Source organism: Phocoena phocoena, chromosome 20, assembly GCF_963924675.1.
Source record: "Phocoena phocoena chromosome 20, mPhoPho1.1, whole genome shotgun sequence".
In the NCBI taxonomy this organism is placed as follows: Eukaryota; Metazoa; Chordata; class Mammalia; order Artiodactyla; family Phocoenidae; genus Phocoena; species Phocoena phocoena.
Window position 1 is genome coordinate 6,546,553 of NC_089238.1, and position 24,071 is coordinate 6,570,623.

At 47.8% G+C, this 24,071-nt stretch overlaps 1 protein-coding gene across 5 annotated transcripts in view; it reads right to left on the minus strand.

Annotated features, from left to right (window-relative positions):
* Positions 1-24,071, minus strand: part of MYH14 (myosin heavy chain 14) — an 84,935-nt gene that overhangs the window by 43,564 nt on the left and 17,300 nt on the right. For 4 of the 5 annotated variants that reach the window (XM_065899723.1, XM_065899722.1, XM_065899724.1 and 1 more), the window contains 9 exons: positions 15,746-15,841; positions 13,334-13,452; positions 11,943-12,095; positions 11,680-11,853; positions 11,197-11,370; positions 9,047-9,161; positions 5,521-5,708; positions 2,492-2,613; positions 139-208 (listed from right to left, as the gene is read on the minus strand). In XM_065899723.1, coding sequence (XP_065755795.1) covers positions 139-208; positions 2,492-2,613; positions 5,521-5,708; positions 9,047-9,161; positions 11,197-11,370; positions 11,680-11,853; positions 11,943-12,095; positions 13,334-13,452; positions 15,746-15,841 — 1,211 coding nt within the window. Of the gene's footprint in view, positions 1-138; positions 209-2,491; positions 2,614-5,520; positions 5,709-7,170; positions 7,270-9,046; positions 9,162-11,196; positions 11,371-11,679; positions 11,854-11,942; positions 12,096-13,333; positions 13,453-15,745; positions 15,842-24,071 lie in introns of all 5 variants that reach the window. The other variant, XM_065899721.1, reaches the window with a different exon arrangement.

Sequence of the window (24,071 nt, forward strand, 5' to 3'; positions counted from 1 at the left end):
TGTGAGAGTGGGGGAGGGGTCATGAGGAGGAAGGGTGATCCAAGGGGAGGCTCCAGTTCAACCTCCTCCACCACCTGAGACCGTGCACACACACGTTCACACTCATGCACCCACCCTCAGCCTCTACCTCACACTCACCATCTTCTCACAGGCCTGCTTCCCATCCATAAAGCCCTTGGGGATGGCATTGGGTGTCAGGATCTCGTACCTGAAGTGGGTGGGGAGGGGTGGGGGAGGGGTGAAGAGTAACAGCAAACTGTCACCATGGCCAGGCACTGGGTTCAGAGTGACAAATAGCAATAATAACAATAACAATAGGAACAGTAAGAAAAACAAATATTTAAGTATTACCGAGGGCCACACACCAGGCTGAGAGCATTAATACCACCACCAATGGCAACATCATCAATATGTCCTAGGTGTGTCCACTCCTAGGACACACCACGTGCTGATTACGAGTGTTTAATTACACCAACACCATAGGTCATTGAGACGTAAAAGAAAGGTGTGTCTCGGAAGTGTGAGAATAACAACAAATAGGGGCTGATGCTCTTGAACTTATTACGTGTCAGGTCCTGAGCTAAGTGCTTTACAGCTGTTTCTTTCACATTTCTCAGTGCAACTCCAAATTTTAAAAGTACGTTTCATAAGCACCCATGTGTCTGTCCTCAGAGCCTTTCTCCTGCTGTGCCCTCTCCCTGGATCCTGACATTTCATTAAAAATAATGCATACTAGATATACAACATATATACACAAACACATATATCATATACATAATATTATGTATTAATGTCATATATTAATATGCGGTATTTTTTGACTGGTGATTGGGAAACGTGTGTGTGTGTGTGTGTGTGTGTGTCTGTGCGTGTGTGTGTGTGTATCAGAGTTTCTCAGTCACCAGGGATCTTGTTAAAATGCAGATACTAATTCAGTAAGTCTGGGGTGGGGCCTGAAAATGTGCATACCCAGCAAGCTGTCCGGTGATACTGATGCTGCTGGCCTGGGGACCACACTTTGAGTGTGAAACTGCAGACCTGCAGCAGCTACTGGCCACACGCAACTACTGAGCCCCTGAAACATGGCTGGGGCAGTTGGGCAACTGGATTTTTAAATGCGGTTCATTTTAACTAAGTGAAATTTAAATTTAAACACTGAAGCAGGGGGGACTTCCCTTCCCTGGTGGGCCAGTGGTTAATACTCTGCGCTCCCAATTCAGGGGGCCCAGGTTCGATCCCTGGTCAGGGAACTAGATCCTGCATGCTGCAACTAAGACCCAGCACAGTCAAATAAATCAATAAATATTAAAAAAAAAAACAAAACTGAAGCAGTGTAAAATATTTTTCTGTTCAACACAATTTATGTCTTTTCTTTTTTTTTGGCCGCTTGTCTTGTGGGGATGTTAGTTCCCCAACCAGGGACTGAACATGTGCCCTCAGCAGTAAAAGCAGGGAGTCCTAACCACTGGACCGCCAGGGAATTGCCACAATTTCATTGTTTTGATAGGACTACATTTCACTTTGACCACTGGAAATTTAGTGTCTGAATTGAGATGTGCTACAGGTGTAAGACATACACCAAATTTCGAAGACTCAGTAGGAATAAAAGAATGCACAATGTCTCAGTACTAATTTTTTATATTGATTACATGTTAAAATGATCTAATATCTTGAGTATACTGGGTTAAATAAACTCTTATCATGTAATTTCACCTGTTTCTTTTTACTTTTAAAAATATGGCTACTAGAAAATTTTAAATTGTATATGGGGCTCACATTCTTTTTCTATTGCATGGTGCTGCTATATACAGCTTGCATGAAGCATAATTTTTGTTATAATATTCACCATATTACTGGCTTATTATATGTTGATATTTTTTTCTTCTCTCCTATTCGACTGCGTTTTTTTTTAAAAATAAACTTATTTATGGCTGCATTGGGTCTTTGTTGCTGTGCGTGGGCTTCTACTCTTTGTTGCGGTGCGCAGGCTTCTCATTGCGGTGGCTTTTGTTGTGGAGCATGGGCTCTAGGTGCATGGGATTCAGTAGTTGTGGCACACGGGCTCAGTAGTTGTGGCTCACAGGCTCTAGAGCGCAGGCTCAGTAGTTGTGGTGCACGGGCTTAGTTGCTCCGTGGCATGTGGAAATTTCCCAGACCAGGACTCGAACCTGTGTCCCCTGCTTTGGCAGGTGGATTCTTAACCACTGCACCACCAGGGAAGTCCTCGACTGCATTTTTATAAGAAATGCCGATTGCGATACCCAGATCGCAGCATAGTACTCTATGCCCTTTCTCTTGGGGAGTCCAGTGAATGGGGGCATTGCTCTCCCATCACAGAGGAGAAAGCTGAGACTCAGTAACCAAAGGAACTTGCCCGGAGGCCCCGCCCCTCCACTCGCGCTGAGGCCCCACCCCTGACCCCTCCCAGAAGTAGCAGTTGGGGTGCTTTGGATGCAGGCACCCAAGCCCTACCCCACCCCATGCCGCTCACCTCTGCCGGAATTCCTGGAAGAGGATGCGGTTGGGAAAGCCCTGGCGACAGATGCGGATGCCCTCCAGGACGCCGTTACAGCGCAGCTGGTCCAGCACCAGCCGCGGCTCCAGCTTCCCAGCCTGCAAAGAGCAGTCACAGACATGCGAGGTCAGTGGCTGCCACACGGAGGCGCCACTCACTGGATGGCAGCTGTCAGGGGAACTCAGGTGGATGGCAGTTTGAGCAGGTCAAAAATGGTTGGCAATTTCATCTGGTTCAACCTATAATTTACTGAGCACCTACTACATGCCAGGCAGAAATGCCTGACCCAGGGAGCTCACTATCCACTGGGAGAGGTCGACAATAAATGAGGTCAAGACATCACAAACGTCAGAAGTAAATGAGTACTAAGTGCTAAGGGGCAAAGAGCAGAGGTGAAGGAGGACGGAGAGTGCTGAATTTGCATAGGACAGTCTGGGAAGGTGATGTGTGAACAAAGCACGTACATCATCATTTTTGGTAGTTAACTTTCATTGCCTTTTCCTTCTCTTACCTGCTTTTTTTTCCCCCAAAGTAATACACAAATGGTAAAAATCTAAACACTACAAAAAAATTCAAATTACACATTCTGAAAAACAACTCTTGCCTTGCCCAGGCCCCCAGAGTGGTCAACACAATACCCAGGTTTTTATGGAGCCTTCTAGATCAGTTGTTCTCAACCCAGACTACACACTGGAGTCCCCTCACATGCTTAAAAAAGCAAAAACAAACAAAACCAAAAAAAAAAAAAAAAAAAAAGCCCTGGCCCCAGGCTAGGGCAGAATATAAATATCTGGTGGGGACGAGGGTTAAAAAATGAGAACCACCATTCTGTATCTTTTTCAAGGGCTATCTAAGCATATATGTATTTATTCATCCATCAAATGTTTATTGAATATTCACTGTATACCACACAATGTGTTCTAGGCACTGGGGACTCAGCAGTAAAAAAGGAGATAAAAGCCCCTGCCCTCAGAACGTCCCAGCAAAAAGGGAGTTTCTGTGTATTTATTATTATATATGTTCCCTATTCCTCGGTAATCATACTTCCATTCTGTGGGAGGGAGGGCGCTATTCCTCCCGCTATGCTCTCAGTCCATGAGTGGCTAGGACTGACCTCATCCTGGCTCCAGACATGGTCATGTGACTCAGGCCAGGCCAATCAGGCTGGTTCAAGGGTGGGCACAAGAGCCATCCTAGGCCAGTGAAAGCCAGCCCTGGGACTTCTGCTACATCCATGCTGCCAGAGGCTCTCTCTTTCCTTTAGGGTTGCTGAACTGAAAGAATGAAAGTCTGGAGCCACTGGTGGCTGCCGTGCCACCCTGAGAATGGAGACAGAGATTCATCAGAGAGGAGGCAACACATAGAAAAGCAGAGCCAAGCAAAGGAAAAAGATTCCTGACGTCACCGTTTGAGCACCTGGATCCAACTGTGTCTGAACCTAATCATGGAATCTTCAATTATGTGAATCTACACATTCTCACTTTTCTTTTTTGGCCGTGCCCTGTGGCTTGTGGTATCTTAGTTCCTCAACTGGGGATGGAACCCGGGCCCTCGGCAGTGAAAGCGTGGAGTCCTAACCACTGGACCGCCGGGGAATTCCTGATACATTTTCACTTTTGCCTAAGCCATCTTAGTGGCTCTCTCAAAAGAGCCCCAAGGAAATGGCTGAAAATAGCTGGAAATTGGAAATAATATATAGGATGGTCTCACAGTAACATTTTGGTTTTTTCCCTCCCTCCCTCCCTCCTTTCCTTCCTTCCTTCCTTCCTTCTATCCTTCCTTTCCTCCTTCCTTCCTCCATTCCACCCTTCAACAAGACATTTGGCAGGCTTGAGTGGGGAGGTGCCCAGCAAGGTCAGGGGACTGATTACATAAAAGGGGACTGAGAAAACTAGTAAATGTGTGCTATATTACAGGATCTCACTGTTGCTAAAAAGAGATGTTGGACTGGAACTTGACATACTGGTGGGAACTCATAGTTTTCAATATATAAAGATAGTTACAGAAATACACAGAGATGTTTAAGTGTATGTACACAGATATGTGTGTACATGTATATACATATGTGTATGCATGCACGTACACTAGTGTGTACGTACATAGCTCTATTTACTGAGAGGTCCTGGGAGTGACACCTTGATACCATGGAGCACACCTAGCACCCAGATCTTAGACTGTAAGCACCATTCTCCACTTAAAAGGACCAAGGCTCTTTGGAGAAGTGGCTGAGTCCATGGATGCCATATTTCATCAAATAAAAGCCACTATCAATTGTAAAACACACTGTTATCTTATATACCACCAAGAAAGAAAAGCTCTTGTCAATTAAACTCTGACAGGCCTTTGATTGTAAGCCACATCCCAACTTCAGAGATGCTAAAATGTCACAATAAATGTGTCTTAGATTTGATAAAATATGGTTATTTACAGCTATGAGAAACACACAGATCCACCTACTCAATAACCACAGCTCCTACTTTCTGAGGACAGTATAAGCCCCAGGCACCTAGTTTCACCTTCTACTATGCTGACCCTTCTCTACAGGGCCTATTCTCTGATTTTCCCAACAAGAAAACTTATTGGTGGCCTAGGAGGCCAGGCATGGTCTCCCCACACTTACATGACACTCCCAGCTCCAACGGTCTTTTTTCCATCCCTTGTACCTTTCATGTTCCAACCAACCACTGGGCTTCTGCACAAGCTGTTCTCTGCTTAGAATACCACTTATCCTTCCAAGCTCAGACCTCACCTTCTCCAGAGAGCCCTCCCTGACTTCACTGTATTCCCACTACCTGGCACTTAGTAGGTGCTCAGTAAAACTTAAGTCCTATGAATGAATGAATTTTCCTAACAGGGCATTGAGCCTGGGAGGGAAAACAACTTGCTCGAGGTCACACACCCAGTCAGAAGTGAGCCTGGGGCCAGACATGGTTCCAGCCACATCCAGCGACTGGGACTTTACCCACTGCCAGAGCTGCCTTCCCTCCCCAGGCTGGGTCACTCACCCTCTTCTCGTGGTTGGGGATGATACAGCGGACGAAGCTGGGGTTGGTGTTGCTGAGTGTGGCCATGAGGCGGCTCAGGGACTCTTTGTAGAGCTGTCCCACCGTCCGGAACATGCCCCGGCGTGGGCGGCCACCAGGCGGGCCATCCCCAAGGCTGTTCACCTGCTCCAGCCCCACGATGCCCTCCACTGTGGGAGGAGGAAACAGATGTAGAGAGAGAGTAAAGTCAAAGGTCAGTTTTAGGGGGCTGGGTTGGCCAAAGGTCAAGGATCTTATTATTTATAGGACCTGGCACTTTACATATGAAACACCTCTCACAGCCTAGTAAGGTAGGTGTTATCAGCCCATTGGACTGACCAGCAAACTGAGGCTCAGAAAGATGGAAGACTGTGCCCAAGGCCACACAGCTTAGGATCCGAAGACCCAGGATCTGAACCCAGGCAGTATGAATCTTCTCGAACCCTGGTCTCTGACCCTTCTTTTCCATTTTCCCTATCAGCAAATGATGATGATGAAGATAGAAAATGCTTCCTTAGCACTTATTCTCTGCCAGGCACTGCTCAAAGCACTTGACATACATCAGCTTATTTATAAGCCTATAAAAATCATTCCCATTTTATAGATGAGGAAACTGAGGCACAGAGAGGGAAAAGGGCGATAACCACAGCTGCATTTTCAGGAACTTGAAACAGTGTCACATTAACAATGTAATGAAGTCTGGTTTTATTACGATATTTGAAATAAAGCAATATTTAAAATAAGGCAAAAAATTAAAAATACATAAATAAATGAAAAAACATAAAATAAAATAAGGCAAACTGCCTCCAGAGTCACCATTTTCCCAGAAAGGCCTGATTTCATGATAATTTTCTTTCCCTATTGTCATTTGATGCTGTCACTTCAACTAGTGAGAAATATGCACTCCTTTGTCTCAAATTCTATGTACTGAATCATTCCCAGTTTCTCAAGAACCTGCAGCTGGGGCAGAATCTGATGGCCTGCAATCCCCAATCACGAGGGTTATCACGGTCAACTAGATAACTCACTCTGAGGGCAATGCTTGGCACACAGTGGGGGCTCAGATATGGCATTGTTCCTCCCCAGGTTCAAGTCTCCCTCCTACCGCCATGCTCCTAGTTATTTTCAAAAGGATAATTATCATTTATTAAGTTCTTATAGCACAGGTAAGAGCAGAGGCTCTGGGTTCAAATCCCAGCTCTGTCCCTTACTGGCTGTGTGACCACAGGCAGGTGACTTAACCTCTCTGTGCTTCCATGTCCTCATCCGTATAACAGGGGTAACAGTACTAACAGCTGCCTGATTAGGTTGTTCAGAGGATTCCATGTGTTAATAATGGTAAAAGGGCTTTGCACAGTGCACAGCACACAGTACGGGTTCAATTAATGCCAGCTGATACTATCACAGTTGTTTGCACTTTTACATGCGGTTTAGTTAGAAGAAGGCCTTGTGCTGCTACAAAGAGCCTGGAAACTGCTAAGGGAGCCAACAAGGGGTGGGGACAGGAAAGAAGAGGGAAAGATCTCTGTATGGTAAGGAAAGGGGATAGATGTTCAAAACCAGGCTCCCGGTCCAAAGGGCCCACCCTCCTTGTCTGGCAAATCTCACCCGTTGATGCACAGCAACACCCACCCCCTGACGGAGAAATGGCAGAGCCGTGCCTCCCTGAAGATCCTGGGGGCGACGGTGGGAAGGAGCCAAGGAAAGAGAACTGCTGCAAGCCCCCGTGTTCTGGGTGGGGGTGAGGACAGATGGGGGGAGAGGCAGGGAGATGGGATGGGAGGTGCAAAGGGAGCAGCATGAGAAGAGGCAGGAAGAAAAAAGAAGAAAGGGTTATTAGTCAACAGCACAGAGCAAAGCAGGAAGAGGAACCTGATCCTGGCCATGAACTTTTAAAGCCAGGGAGACTGTCCTGTTCAGCTTTATGAGGGCATCAATGTTGGTTGAAAGGGCGAATGTCCCCTGCGAATTTAATACCCGGGGGGGAAAAAACTTCTCTCCCCATAGGTTGAGTCTGTATCTGTTTTATTAGGTATCCCCTTTTGCCCTGGCCACCAGGAAGCTCAAGGACTAACTCAAGGCTCCCACCCAGCTTGTTGAAGAGAGTTTGTCTCATTTCCCTTTTCCCCTGGGCTTCCAGGATGTTGGGTACCCAACTCTGGGCTGTCAGGATGCCCGAAAGCAAAGCCAACTCTGGGCTCAGGGCAGCTGTAGTAGAGACTGATGCAGAAATGGCCCCAATCCCCCACCCCTCTCTGTGACTTGCAGCTCCTTGAATCTGGGCTGGCCTGTGACTTGCTTTGTTCAGAAGAACTGTGGAGGAAATAATACCGTGTGGGGTTCCAGTCTAGGACTCAAGAGGCTTTGCCACTTCTACTTTCTCCCTTGGAACACTTTGAGAGCCGAGCATATATAGGATGGAGCATGTGAAGGATTAGGGGCAACATCACGTGCTCATGAACATGGCACAAATTTTAAAGAAGTTGACAGGGAAGATTTTCAGTCTGAAGGAGATGATTCTCGGCAGAATCTGGTTCTGTTACTGAACATCAAACAATGCTTTTCAATCCCTCTTGTATAAACTATATGAGATGCTAACATCAAATTTCTCTGTCTAAAATCAGCTCACCATATCAAGGTGTGCTATGCCCTTTTGCTCTGTGAGTTTGTTTTGGGAATGACTCATCTTGCTTATTTTGTTCTCTTGTCCAATTGCATGGGCTGGCGCTTCCACTACTATGCTTTTCACTTCAATAAAAGATTAAGGCAAACTGACAGATTCTGGAAACCCAGAATCAGGAAACCAAGATGCTGGTTCTGTCCGTTTTATAAAATCATCTCTCAAACCTCCTCTAAGGATGGACGGCAAGGATGGACAGGGCTTGCTGGTCTGAAAGTGTCGGTCTGAAAAGACTGATGGCCAAACTCACATGGGCCTTGTTGGAGCAGGAAAACTCCAAAACTATACCTGGGTTTTAGCTCTTTTTTTTCTTCCCTGAATCCCTGAAGGGAACTTTGGGAGAGATCAACGAAAGCAAAGCCTAGAAGTTGACTAACCTGTAAATACTGCCCTTCCGAGTTCTCTTGCTGTTATTAATTCTTTTTCAGTCGAATCTCTTGATTTTTTTTTTTTTTTAGGGATCATATGCCATCTACAATTAATAACTTCATTGCTTCCTTTTGAATATTCATATACTTATTTCTTTTTCTGGTCTGATTGCATAAACTATTATCGCCCAAACAGTGTTTCCCAGCAGTGTTGACAGTGGGCATCCTTGTCTTGTTTCTGATTAAGGAGGAGTGTTTTATCATTGAGTGTGATGCTGGTTTGAGATATCAATCAATCAATCACTAATTGGAATCACTACCGGAAGGCTGTCTGGCCTACTGGCACCAGTTCTGCCTCTGAGCTGACAACTCAGGTCTGGAACAAAAGTGTTCACACTGTGAGTTGGGAGAAGGGATGCACAGAGCTCCAGGGACAGGGCCTGCGGAAGCTGGTCCTTACCGTCTTTCCAGATCTCTGCCGTTAGCCGGTCTGTGCTCTGGTGAAGCAAGGCTGCGACACTGTCATTCAGAGGGTCCATGTTTTTCATCAGCCACTCATTGGCCTTGTAGTCAACCTGAATGAAATTGGGCACAGGAGGGTGGTGGGATGGTGGGTCCACCAGCACTGCTGATTTCCCAGGGAGCCTCCCAGAAGCTCTGAGATTCCCAGCTCTGGGGCTCACCACTCAGGAGAGAGCACTGGTGGACACCTTGTGCCCGTATCGTGAACTGCCCCCACCCGCAGCGTGGTCCCTCTCCCTTTCTGTATTTCCCTTAAGAGGACTCTGCCCACCTCTGGGACCTCGTCCACCAACCCTTCTTTCCTTATTCATTTAGCCACTCTGGTCCTCAAACGTGCAAGCTCATTTCCACCTCGGGATTTTGACCCCTGCCGTTCCCGCCACCTGTGATTCCCTCTCCGTGGATTTTCACGTGGCCAGCTCCCTCCCACGGAATCACAGTCTTGACCACCACGATTCCCTGCACACGTTCCCCCCCACCAGACGGTGGCTTCCAGAGGCCAGGGCCTGAGTCTGACTCACAACCAGCAGAGGACTGGGCACACGGGAAATCTTAGCAAATGTCTGGAAAACAACTGAGTTCTAGAACAGAACACATGGGTCTCCTACCCCTCAGCCTTTGTGTATGCTGTTGCCTCCACCCATTCTTTTCTGGCTACGGGTTACTCATCATTTATTTTATTATTATTTTTTAAAAGATTTATTTATTTATTTGGCTGCACCAGGTCTTAGTTGTGGCATGCAGGATCTAGTTCCCTGAGTGGGGATCGAACCCAGGCCCCCTGCATTGGGAGCATGGAGTCTTACCCACTGGACCACCAGGGAAGTCCCCACTCATCATTTAGACCAGGGATTGGCAAACAATGGCCTCCCGGCCAAATCCACCTCCTTTTATAAATGAAGTTTTAGGGACCTTCCTGGTGGTCCAGTGATTAAGAATCCGCCTTCCAATGCAGGGGACGCAGGTTCAATCCCTGGTTGGGGAACTAGGATCCCACGTGTCGTGGACCAAGTAAGCCCGCCCGCCACAACAAAGAGGCCGCACAGGGTGCGGCAACCGAGACCCGACGCAGCCAAAAATAAATAAATAGGGCTCCCCTGGTGGCACAGTGGTTAAGACTTTGCCAGCCAATGCAGGGGACACGGGTTTGAGTCCTGGTCCAGGAAGATCCCACATGCCGCGGAGCAACTAAGCCCGTGTGCCACAACTACTGAGCCTGCGCTCTAGAGCCTGCGAGCCACAACTACTGAGCCCGCACGCCATGACGCCTGTGTGCTTAGCCCGTGCTCTGCAACAAGAGAGGCCATTGCAATGAGAAGCCCGCGCACCACAACGAAAAGCAGACCCCGCTTGCCGCAACTAGAGAAAGCCTGCGTGCAGCAACAAAGACCCAATGCAGCCAAAAATAAATAAATAAATTTAAATAAATAAATAGATAATTTAAAAAATAATAAAGTTTTATTGGAATACGGCCTTCATTTATGTGTGAACTTGTGGCTTCTTTCGTGCTCTCATGGCAGAATTGAGTAGTTGTGCCAGAGACTGGCCCACAGAACTGAAACTATTCACAGAAAATGTTTGCTGACCCTTGATTTAGAGTTCAGATCAAGCATCACTCTCCTCTGTGAGACCTTCCCTGGGATTCCTCCTCTGGACCTTGACACGATCCACAGCTGGTCTCATTAAAGCACTCATCGGCCTTATATCCCGATGGTCTGTCTTCGTCTCCTTCCCAGATAAGGACCTTTGTGAGGACAGAATCATATCTGACATGGGTCTCCAGCTTTGCTCAGCACAGGGCTGAGCCCACAAAAGGCATATGTTGGCCAAATGAGTGACTAAAATGCACCTAATTCTCCACCTGGTGAACTCCTATCCATCTCTCGAAACACACTGCAAATATCCCCTCCTTGAGGAAGCCTTTGCTGACTTCATCAGACAGAGTCCTCACTCCTCCAAGGGCTTTCCTACCCCTGGCCTGGCTGTGACTTGTCCCAGTGGACACCAGGTGGCCCCTGCTTTCCCTCTGCACCCTCCCTTCATCCTCACTCCCACCCACAGCCCCCAAGGCTGGCCCCTGCTCCCTACCTTGCCCGCATAATGCAGGACGCTGAAGTCGGCCTGATCCCGCAGAGTCCTTGGCCGCTGGAATTTGGGGTGACCACCCTGCTCTTGGGCCACCTTCTCCACAAAGGACTTGTCTGTGGCCTTTGGGAACCAGCACTCCTCATCCAGCAGAGCGAGGAGCCCAGGGGGGTTGGCCTGACCATTAACAGAGGAGGGCAGAAGAGTTAAGTCAGATCCCCAAATACTGGACACTTAGGTTGCTGCTAATTTTTAGTTCTTGTGCCACTTGGGACCTACGAGCAAACACAAGAACAACCGTTATGGCCATCGATTAGCCCTTGGATTCGAGCCACGCCCCGTGGCAGGCATGTTCTGGGTTCTAATCGTCCAGCAGCCACACGGATCTATGCCGTTTTCCCCATTTGACCGATGGAGAGGCCTGAGGCCGGTGGGGTGAGGAGCTGGACCAAGGTCGCGCGGAGGGTGGAGCGGCCGTGGGCTCACCGGCCGCTCGATGAGGTCGATGCAGGGCTGCAGGTCGAGGCCGAAGTCGAGGAAGGCCCAGGGGATGCCCTCGCGCTGGTACTCCTCCTGCTCCAGCACGAACATCGTGTGGTTGAAGAGCTGCTGCAGCTTCTCGTTGGTGTAATTGATGCACAGCTGCTCGAAGGAGTTCAGCTGCGGGGGGAGGGACCCGTGAGAGAGGGGGACAGGGACCTGGAGAGAGGGGGGCAGGGCCAGCCCCCAGCCAGGCACAAAGCGCAGACCTGGAAGATCTCAAAGCCGGCGATGTCCAGGATGCCCAGGAAGGAGGCGCCTTGGCGGGGGCTACGGTCCAGGGCTCGGTTGAGGCGCAGGACCAGCCAGCGGAAGAGGCGCTCGTAGGTGGCCTTGGCCAGGGCCTCCAGCGCGAAGTCAGCCTGCAGGTCAGGGCACACGGTGAGGGCCCAGCCTGCACATTAGTGCCCCCCGACCCCGCCCTGCCGGCAAGGAGGTACTGGGTGCGGACGGAGCCCCACCGTGGTTCGTCAAGAGCAGTGACACTAACAACAGCAGATCATCAGTGACGCCCTACTGTGCGCCGGGCACTGTGTGAAGCGCTTGGGGGCACATTAGTTCATGAATATTCCACCCAACCCTTGAACCAGTTTCCACGGCAGAACAGGTAAGAGGGTGGAATCTGGAGACCAACATCTAGATTGGAATCCTAGCTCTGCTACTTAGAGGCTGTGTGACCTCAGGCATGTGAATAAACCTCTCTGTGCCTCAGTGTCTTCATCTGTAAAATGGATCCTATCAATAGTACCTTGACTGAGAGCAGAACCCAGGTCAGTGTGATCCCCAAGCTCATATCCCTCACTGTGCCTTCTCTGTCCTAGCACCTCGAGAGCCCAGCCTGGGGTCAGGCAGAGGCCTCTGCCCCAAAACTGGAATTCTGAAAACATGTAGTCTGTCTTCACCTCTCCCCACCCTCACTGCCACCACCCTTATCTGTGCCGCGTTCATCGCTTGCCGGGACTATGACAGCGGCCTCCTTGTGCCTCATTGCTTCCACTGGGGCCCCCGGACCCAATTCTCCACACAGTAGACAAGGGAATCTTTATAACTAGACAAACTGAACCAAGTTATTCCCTGGCTTAAATCCTCACTGGCTTCCTGCTGCACTCTGCATAAAACTCACCTCCTTATTGTGGTTCCTAAGACCTCATGTGATCTGTCCCCTTCCAACATCTCTGACTGCAGCTTCTACCACCCTCTCCCCCACTGTCTAGTCTCACTGATCTCCTTAATGCTCCCAACTTGCCAAGCTTGTTCCAGCCCCAGGGCCTTTACACATGCTATATTCCCTTTGTCTTGAACCATCCAAGTCTCAACTCAAATGTCACCCCTTCCGAGAAGACTTTCCCGAGCACCTCAATCCCTTCCTTTGAAGAAAGCACCCGTTTCTTCCTTTATTATCTGATTCCCTACTACAGCTTGAGCTCCCTGAAGGTGTGGTCTTTGTTTCCATGACTGCCTTTATTCTAGCACCTAGACCAGAGTCGGTAACTGAACAGACACTCAGCAAAAGTTCGTTGAGTGAGCGAGAAAAAACTGGCATAAGCTGCTTAAAAATCCAGGGCCCTCCCTGCGCCCACCTGCCGCCAGCCTTGCCCACCTGTTCCTTGGTCTGTGCTTTCTGCACGTAGTCCCGGCCAACTTTGATGCGGGGGGTGAGCAGGGCGCGGGAGAAATCTGTCACCCCCAGGCCCAGGAGGCGGCAGAGCTTCTGCGCAGCTGAGGGCGAGAGGCACCAAGATGCGATCAGCACCGGGAGGTGGGGACAGTGCAGAGTGGGGGAGGGGGGAGAGGGTGCCACCCCCCACTGTTGGTGGAACACCAGCCTTTCCCGCTAGAGGTATTACGGGTCCTAAAGGTGTGTGCATTCTCCAGCCCAATAATTCTCCTCCTGGAACCCTAAGTTGGCAAAAATAATTCTGGATGTGGGCAAAAGCTGGACTAGGAGGATGTCCGTCCCAGCACTGTTTACAATGGAGAAAACCAGGAAGCAACCTGAATGTCCAACAGCTAGGGATTGGTTAGAGAGTCAGGGTGCATCCATTTGAACAAATGTTCTGCAGTCACTAAATATTATTATAAATAATAATTATTTATAACATTATTATTACTAATTAATAATATAAGCATTATAATTATTATTTAATAAATAATAATTATTATAAATCACATGGTACACTTAAGGTGTGTACATTTCATGATTTGTATGCTTCACTTCAAGTCCATGAAAGAACTGTAAACAAATATTGGACGCCAGTAAATGATATACAGGCTGAAGGGTCTACACCAATATCTGAGATTTTGAAACGCGCCAGAAAAGGAGATGGATGAACAGAGGATGCAAAGATATTCGATAAAGCAAGTGTAGTAAAGTGTCAGTGGTAGAATCTTGGTGGTGGATCTGGGTGTTCGGTATAAAATTTTTTTGAACTTTTCTGTATGTTAGAAAATGTCTCAATAAAATGCTGGGGGAAAACTCTTGGAATAAGAGTTCAGTGAGGTGGCCAAACCTAAAAGAAATCTTTAAAAATTCACTGCTCTTCCCTATTTTTGTAGGAATAGAAAATTGCCAAAATGTTAATAGCTGTTTTGGCAGAAGATGGAGGAAGGGCTGTGTTGGCAGGTGTATTTCTTCTTTCGCCTCTGAATTAAAATGATCATTAAGAAGTGCTTTTGAGCCTCTATCACTTGCGTCACAGGAAGATACTTACTACAAACACTCAGCTCCAGCAAAAGAGAAAAACACTGAGGAAGAGACACATTAAAATGTCAACAGTGGTTATCTGAGAGGTGATGAGGATTTAAGTCAATCTCTCTCTCTCTCTCTCTCTCTCTCTCTCTATCTCTCTCTCTCTCCCCCTCCCTCCGATGCAATTGCAATTTCTAATTCTTCTACAGTGATTCTGCATTATATGGGAATATTTAAAAACTGAAAAAACAGCATGGAGCACTATGCTGTCAGTAACAGGGTGACTTAACAGGGTTCTAAGCCCTTGGTGTGTACTTGGCCAGCCGGTGGAGCCTGGGGACTGCTTCTCCAATTAATGTTTGCAAATGCAGAAAAGGAAATACAAGGGATTCCGAAGGAGATTAATTATACTGACATACAGTTCTCCTCACAGAACCCAGGTGAAGCAACCCCAGTAGAGTTCTAGTTAATAACCTTGAAAAGTTACCCCCATTGCATTAAGGGGGTGGGGGGAAAGCAGGTTTCAAAACAGTTTATAAGGTCTGACCCCAATTTTGTAAATCAAACGAATGAGTATGTATGGCACACCTGCTGGGTGTGTGAACCTGGCCCCCAGATGTCACAGGGATAGCTCAGATCAGTGACATCGTGAGAGATGCCCCTTCCTTCATATGTTCTGTGTTGTACAGCTTTTGAAAATAGCCCATAGGGTGTCATAATCAGGACAGAAAGCTCTTCCCATCTCGAGGGGAGGGCGGTGTAAAGCAAGATTCCATTTCTGTGATAATTATTTCCACATTGATACAGACGTAGAACAAAGCCCAGAGAGAAATGCCCCCAAAAGTGTTAGCAGTAATTATGGGTAATTTCCCTGCCTTTATACTTCCCTGTCTTGCCATATTTTCTTCCCCACTCAGATTGTATTATTTTATAATAATAAAGAAGCAAAGCTATTTCCATTTTGATAAAAAAAAGGAATATCAACTATACTTCTGCTGAAAGGCAAAAAAACCCCAAAAGTATATATATGCAGAGCGCAGAGGCCAGGAGGAGATATGGCCAGTGCTAATGCTGGTTTTCTGGGAGGGGCTGGGATGATGGAGGGTCCTGCTGTCCGCGCCCCCTTCCACCTTGGCACACTGGTGTTGTTCAAATTTTCAGCAGAGCTCATACTTTTTATAATCAAGAAAAGAGTGGACAGTGTTATTTTGGTAAAGATTCAGCAAAGGGCAGGAAATCAGGGTGGTCCTGGATGGGAGGTGGGTCTGGCTGGGAAGGGAGGATGCTCTGTACGTAGGTGGGTAGCAGGCCATGTGGTGGTACCTGTGTTGTCAGGCATGGAGGCTTGATCGGTGTTCCGTTCTCTCTTCAGGACAATGTTGCCAAACTGGAGAACGGCCGAGACCATCCGCAGCATGGCTAAGGGGCAGCAGAGACACAGATCAGCGAGGCTCAGGGTCCTGACATGTGGTCTGAACTAGCCCCTTAGAAATCTAGCTTAAACAAGGACCTACTGTATAGCACAGGGAACTATACTCAATATCTTGTAATAACCTATAATGGAAAAGAATCAGAAAAAGAATAGATATATGTATATGTATGTATAACTGAATCACTTTGCCGTACACCTGAAACTAACACAACATTGTACATTAACTATACTTCAATTAAAAAAATAAGATAATAAAAAAAAGAAATCTAGCTTAAAAACCTTATGTCAAATTATACCACCACCTGACACCAAGCAGGTCTTAAATACATGAACGGATAAATGAATTCTGTATTTTATTTTAGTTTTTGGCCACACTGCGTGGCACGAGAGATCTCAGTTCCCTGACCAGGGATTGAACCCGTGCCCCCTGCAGTGGAAGAGCGGAGTCATAACCACTGGACCTCCAGGGAAGTCCCTGAATTCTGTATTTTATATTCAAAGTTTGCTTTATCGTCATTTGGTGTCTGCTCATGTCCATTTTATAGAGCAATGCATAGAAGATTTAAAAGGATTTAGAGAAATGAATGAGGAAGATCTTTAGCAATATGGAAAGATTTCTAAAATATCGAGTAAAAAATTCGAGGTGCAGAATGGTATATATGGCAACCACTATCTACACACAAAAAAAAGGCAGAAAATGTCAAGGTCAGTCAATTTTCCTTATTCTTGGTAATTATGTTCTATAGGGTCACCTGAAACACTGAATTATCGAATGTGAACAAATGTTCCTATGGGGGAATACAGGTTTGGTTCCTGGGAGCCTCTGGTCACATTTTCATCAACTGATCAATGCATCACCTTGGTTTATGTGTGTTTCTCTTTAAAGACACCTTATCTGACGGGAATGTAAACTGGTGCACCACTATCTAAAACAGTATGGAGGTTCCTCAAAAAACTAAAAATAGAATTGCAGCAATCCCACTCCTGGGCATATACCCAGACAAAATTCTAATTTGAAAAGATACAAGCACCCCTATGTTCACAGCAGCACTATTTACAAAAGCCAAGACATGGAAGCAACCTAAATGTCCATCGACAGATAACTGGATAAAGAAAATGTGGTACATATATACAATGGAATACTACTCAGCCATAAAAAAGAATGAAATAATGCCATTTGCAGCAACATGGATGGACCTAGAGATTATCATAGTAAGTGAAGTAGGTCAGAAAGAGAAAGACAAATGTCATATGATATCACTTATATGTGGAATCTAAAATACGACACAAATGAGCATATCAATGAAATTGAAACAGACTCACAGACACGGAGAACAGACTTGTGGTTGCCAAGAGGTAGGGGGGTAGGGGAGGGAAGGAGTGGGAGTTTGGGATTAGCAGATGCAAACTAATGTATATAGGATGGATAAACAACAAGGTCCTACTGTATAGCACAGGGAACACTCTTCAATATCCTGTGATAAACCATAATGGAAAGGAATATGAAAAAATACACACACACACACACACACACACACACACACACATATATATAACCCAGTCACTTTGGTATACAGCAGAAATTAACACAACATTGTAAATCAACTATACTTCAATAAAATTTTTTAAAAGACATCTTATCTGATATACAGCATTGATTCACACTGAACTCACAACCAACATTCACTACAACTGGAGTCTGAAGGAAGCTCTTCTCACACACGTATTTTCTCTGTAAAGCACATCACAGCCTTCCTGCTCTTAGGGACACCGGACAGCATTAAGCACTACATTTAGGGGGACATTTCAGACAGTGAAATCACCAACCAAAAAGCACCCCCAAAGTGAAAAGCATGGCACTCAACAGACTGTAGAAAGGACAGTGGTTTACAGTATGGGCTGGAACAAGAAGGCTGAATGTCACCCCGTGAGACTTCAGTTGGGTGCACATTGGACAACTCAAAACTTTCACTCCTCTGTGCATGACAGCAATGACCACAAAAGCACCAGGATTGCTGGTTTGGGGGTTACGAATAAATGTCGTGTGTAGGTGAATTCTCCAACTCGGACATCGTAAAAGAAGATCGATTGTATTAATATTTGCACATCTGGGCAAAGCGGCTAGAAATCTCGCCGTGAGTGGGCAATGCTGCCCCCAGAGGACGTCTCGGGAACGTGCAGGGGTTGTTAGCATAGGGATGGGGGCCACCCTGGCAACGTTTCTGGATGCCACAGAGACTGGGCAGGTGGGAACCAGAGGAGTTGCCCTTCTGTATCACAAAGAGTTGCCCACATTCCGTTTGATTGCGAAACGTCCCAGTGGACATTCACGTCTGTGAAATCATGGTTTGGAATGCTCTGAGACTAATCCCAGCAGTTTTATGTATACACACAAAAGTGTTTTGTGTTTGGTTTTAACACACAGTGCATTTTCTAGGAGGATAGTCACTGAGGAATCCGAGGGAAGGCTGGTCTTGTTCAGAACTTATCAAGATTTGGTCATCGCGTCAAAGCCTCCTTGTCTCCACCCGCAAAGCTGCCCTCGGCTTGGAGTGGACCATATAACACGCCTACATCAGGCTGGGCTCCTGTCTGCTGCTTTCGTGGTGATGCTTCAGACCAGCGCCAACACCCAGCTACCTCATCCACGTTCCTCCTAGAACAGTCTTCACGATTTACGGATTGAAAAGGACACTGATCTATTTTCACTTACTCCGTGCCAGGTCCTGTTCCAAACACTCACAAATGACCTCATGTCACCTTCGGAACAACTCACTGAGCCAAATCCTGCAATAGCATCTTGCGACGGGAAACAGTAAAACCCCCATTTGACAGACAGGGAAACCGAGGCACATTCGGGTAATCAACTTACCCAGGATCACCCAGCTCATAAGCGGCATGGCTGAGACACACCCGGCGGTCTGGCCCTGGGGTCTGTATTCTTAACAGCCGTGCAGCCCTTTCCGTCCCTCTTTTAGCATAAAATTCGGACGTTTGTACGAGCGTAGAGCACACACAGAGAAAAGCACACAAAGCACCTCCATGCAGCTCAGTGAGATCTTACAAAATGAACACACCAGTGGGCCAGCCCCTCAGAAGCCCCCTTCTGGCCACTCGCTGAACTCGGACAGATTGCACACTCACAGGATTGCAAGGAAGAAGCCAGGTTCAAAAGTGCACGGACTGTACGGGTCTGTTTGTTCCAAATTCAAGAGCGGGTGAAACAACTCCATGTTGTTAGATGCCAACACAATGGTGATGGGGGTTGCGGTGAGGGGAAGGGGCTTGAGGGGGCTTCGAGGTGCGGGTGATATGGGGTGTCACTTGCAGAAATTCCCGAGCTGGGTGCTTTGGCACCGCGCTCATTTTCCGGTGTCTATGCTACGTAAGCTTCTGTACAAAGTTTACTTAGGAAAAGGGAGTGGCGGAAGGTGGAGGGGGGAGCCCTTCTGGGAGACCCATGCCAAATATGCGTAACCCGAATCTAATCACGAGGAAACACACGCACGTTGACAAAACAACTGGTCTGTAATCTCCCCAAGTGTCAAGGTCACGAATGATAAAGACTCAGGACCGGTTCCAGATGGATGGAGAGTAAAGTGTGACGACTAGATGCAACGTGTGTGATCCTGGACTGGGGAAGTGTGTGTGTGTGTGTGTGTGTGTGTGTGTGTGTGTGTTTGTTTAACTTAAAAAAATTTTTTTTTTTGCTATAAAGGACATTATTGGGACAGTTGGCATAAGGTCTGTGGATTAGATAACAGTACTAATAGTGCCAATGTTAAGTTCCTAATGATGATACTGTACTGTGTTTGTGTCAGAGAATGTTCTTAGGAAATAAGCACAGACAGATTCGGGGGGGTGGGGGGTGGGCGGTAAGATGAGTAATGCCCCCTCTCCGCAAAATGTCCACGGTCTGAATCCTGTGAATGTTACCTTGCAGGGAAAAATAGACTTTACCGATGTGATGAAATTCAGGATCTTAAAACGGGAGATTAATCTTGCATTATCCAGGTGGATCCAAAACGTAATCATAAGCGTTCTTACAAGAGGGAGGCAGAGGGGGAAGGCCACATGAGCAGAGGTTGGAGTGATGCATTTTGGGTTTTTTTTCAATTTTTTTGGCCGCGCCGCGTACCTTTCGGGATCTTAGTTCCCCAACCAGGGATCGAACCCAGGCCCTGGCATGAAAGCGCAGAGTCCTAACCACTGGACCACCAGGGGAGTCCCTAGAGTGATGCATTTTGAAGACGCAGAAAAGGGCCATGAGCTAAGGCATACGGGTGGCCTCTGAAAGCTGAAAAAGGCAAGAAAACGAATTCTTCCCAGAGCCTCCAGAAGGGACCAGCTCTGCTGACACCTTGACTTTAACCAGTAAGACTGATTTTTGACTTCTGACCTCCAGAACTGTGAGGGAATAAATGTGTGCTGTTATAAGCCACTTCGTTTGTGGTCATTTGTGACAGTGGTCATCGGAAATATGAAGGGTGAAGGGATCCCTGGGCTACACCCCTACTCTCGAACAGCTCAGAACAAGTAATTAGAAAGACAGACAAGGATAAAGCAGATGTGGCAAGATAGTAATGTTTGAGGAATCTGGGAGAAGGTATGCAGTGATTTTGTGTACTCTAAAACTTTTCTGTAAATCTGAAACTATTCAAAATAAAGAGGTTAGGGACTTCCCTGGTGGTCCAGTGGTTGAGACTCACGCTCCCAATGCAGGGGGCCCAGGTTCGATCCCTGGTCAGGGAACTAGATCCCACATGCTGCAACTAAGAGCTTGCATGCCACAACTAAAGATTCCCCATGCCACAACTAAAAGATCCTGCATGGCACAACTAAAAGGATCTCACATGCTGCAACAAAGATCCCGCGTGCCGCAACTAAGACCCAGCACAGCCAAATAAGTATTTTTTTAAAAAAAAAGAGGTTAAAAAAATCCCTGAAAACAGAAGGGGGGGGTGTTGGTCACTGGCCTGACAGCTTCAAGAAGCCTTACTCTGAAGGACACACAAGAAACAGCTAACAGAGGTGGTCTCCTGGGAGCCCGGGACACTGGAATGATCATAGACTTTTAGTTCTTTTTGAATTTCATACCCCTTGAAACGTAGTCAAAAAAAAGATCACTGCTGAGAAAAGACTCAGTTTCTGGAATTAGACAGTGAAATTGCAGTGATGATTCACACCACCTTGTGAATATATTACAAATACTGAACTGTATACTTGACAATGGCGAATTTTACGGTCCATGAATTCCAGTCCCCCAGGGAAAAAAGGTTTTGGTATAGTTTTCGGGGCACGCTGGGGTGTGCAACAAATCTGAATTTTTCCTTTCGATCTCCATCAGGATCGTAACTCCTTGTGGAAAGTATCTGTTCCTTATTCACCTTCTAACTGTATCCTCTGCATACAGTAAGCACTCCATAAATGTGTTCACAAATGAACTTCAGCTTGCCACTTTGGGGGGAAGAATTCCTTCCACAGTCCCCACTACTTTTGGGATTCAATCTTATCCCTTATCAAGGTCTTCGGCACCCTGTCCCCAATCCTCCCACCTGCTCCAGCCTCGGGTCCCCTCAGTTACTCCAACCAGCCAGGCCAACCTCTTTAATTCCCGCCAACACCTGACACTCTCTCTTGCCCCCAGGCTTTTGCCCTGGGCGTTCCCTCCCCATAGAGGCTGTCCAGAACCACCTACACCTGCTTAATTCCTGCCTGACCATCAGGGCTCAGCCAAGCGCCGCCTCCTCCAGGGGCTGCCCCGCCCCTTCCGAGACCCCACCCCCCCACCCCCCTGACCCACAGTCACTGCTCCATGCACCTTCCAGCCATCACTCTTCCAGGGGATCAACTTTAATCCACTTGTGTGATTTGATGCTCCCTGGGTCTCAGCGCTCCAGGGGGCAGGGGCTTGTTCTGTCTTGGTCACGGTTCATTTCTCCCAGCGTCTGCAGGGGTCTGGCCCGCAGACTCCATCATGTGTTGAATGAATCGATATACGAATGAACAAATGGCCAAGAGTTAACTAGTGGGGGGCACATTACTGAGGCGTGACCTGGAGCAAGCCAGCGGCCTCCTGGGCCTAGGTTTCCCCTGCTGGGCAGTGGGAGGGGCTGGGCGGGGGGGGGGGTGTCAGGGGGCTGGGGTGTCGGGAACAGCCCAGGGTCCCAGAAACGCTGGGAGGTTTTGCGGCAGGGCAGCGAGGTACCTCCCAAAAGATAAATAAATGAGCACATCTCCTGATAGACTCACAAAGGCATCATCACCCCTAACAAAGTGGATGATTATTCATCCTTACCGTCAAGCTCAGACCTGACCCAGACTCGAGTTCCCCCGGTGGCCTTTAAAATGGCCTTTTACGGTTGGCTTCGGAACCTGCGTGGGTTCCAAGCACCCGGTGAACCTGACGCCTGAGGGGTTGGCAGTCAGCTCTGGCTGGTGACTTCAACCCAGCCGGCAGCAAGCAAGCCCCAACCTGCACGGGCGGAGGCGTGGGGCTGGCGAGGCTACGAGGGCCTCACGTGACAGGAGCTCACCTCCCTGCGTGCTAGGCTGCCTGTTCCACCTCTCTGGTGGCATTTACGGCGCCAACGTGGACGGGAAGTGAGGAGGGGCGTGGAGGTCCTGCTTCCACTGGCCCCGAACGCTCTCTGCCCTGGGCTTCCCGTGGGCGACCCAGAGGCGCCCACCTGCCTCTCTGGAAACGGATCACGGGCTGGCTTTGGAGTCAGCCGGGTTCCACCACCACCTCATCAAAGGCAGTGAGTCCTATAGGGCAGACACCCCACCTCCCTGGACCTCTGTGTCCTTCTTTCTTTTTGGCCATGCCATGAGGCTTGTGGGAGCTTAGTTTCCCGACCAGGGATCGAACCCAGGGCCATCCCTAACCTACGAGTCCTAACCACTGGACCACCAGGGAACTCCCCATCTCTGTCTCCTCTTTCTTCCAAAGGAGAGTCTAGAAAAAAGGTGACCGGCTGGCTCAACTCCTTGGAAGTGAGACACAAAATCACACTGTTATGAGACCCCATCCACCTGCCACACCAGCAAAAGCAAAAAAGCTGACAACAGTGGTTGCTGGCAACCACGTCGGGGGAACAGGTGCTCCAGACACAGGGTGGGAGAAACTGGAAACTAGCGCCACCTTCTGGACGGCGGCGAGGTCGATTCAGTACAATTTAAAAAAACAGAGTGGGGTTGGGGGAAGGGAAAGGGGCTGGGGGTTAGAGCTGAAAGCCAAGAAGTCATGAGCCCGTTAACTGCTGGATCTGGTGCCAGGTTCCTGGGGGAGGGGTGGGGGGTTCACGACCCTCTGCTCTCTACTCGCATACCTGTTTGAAAGGTTCCGTAAGAAAAAGGTAAAAAGCAAAATTATTCAGCAGTAAAAAGGAAGGAAGCACGGATACATACGACCACATGGATGAAACTCCAAACCATCATGCCGAGGGAAGAAAGCCAGCCACAGAGGATGATATATTGTATGATTCCATCTATATGAAAGGTCCCGGATAAGCAAATCCATAGACACAGGAAGCAGATCTGTGGTTGCCAGGGGCTGGCATTGGAAAACCAGCAGATGACCGCAAAGGGGCGCAAGTTAGCTTCTTGGGTCACTGAAAATGTTCTAAAATTGATTGTGGGGATGGCTGCACAGCTCTGAAGGTACTAAAAGCCACTGGCTTGTATTTGGCCACGCCACAGGGCCTGCGGGATCTTAGTTCCCCAACCAGGGATCGAACCTGGGCCCTTGGCAGTCAAAGTGCAGAGTCCTAACCCCTGGACCGCCAGGGAATTCCCTGACATATACTTTGAATAGGTAAATGTTTTGGTATGTGAATGATATCTCAATAAGGCTGTTAGATTTCCGTGAAAGCTGGATAAAACCAAAAACTGCACCTCTCCTTGGACTCAGTATTTTGTGGCTTAAGAACTGATCCTGCAGTTCTGTTCGCCCACGAGCACAAAGATCTACTTATAAGGATATTCTTGGCACTTTTTGATTCCAACAGCAATAGGAGGCAGTCACCCGAAGGGTGTGTCTGCAAGGGACAGACAGGTTACAAGAATCACGGTTCATCTAAACAGTGAAACCTTCTGCAACCACAAAAAAACCTGAAATTCACCTATACCTACAAAACCAGAATGACTGCCAAACACGCTGTTTGGTGGGAAAAGTAGGGGACAAAGCCCACGCTAGCACGGGGGGCGATGAGCTGA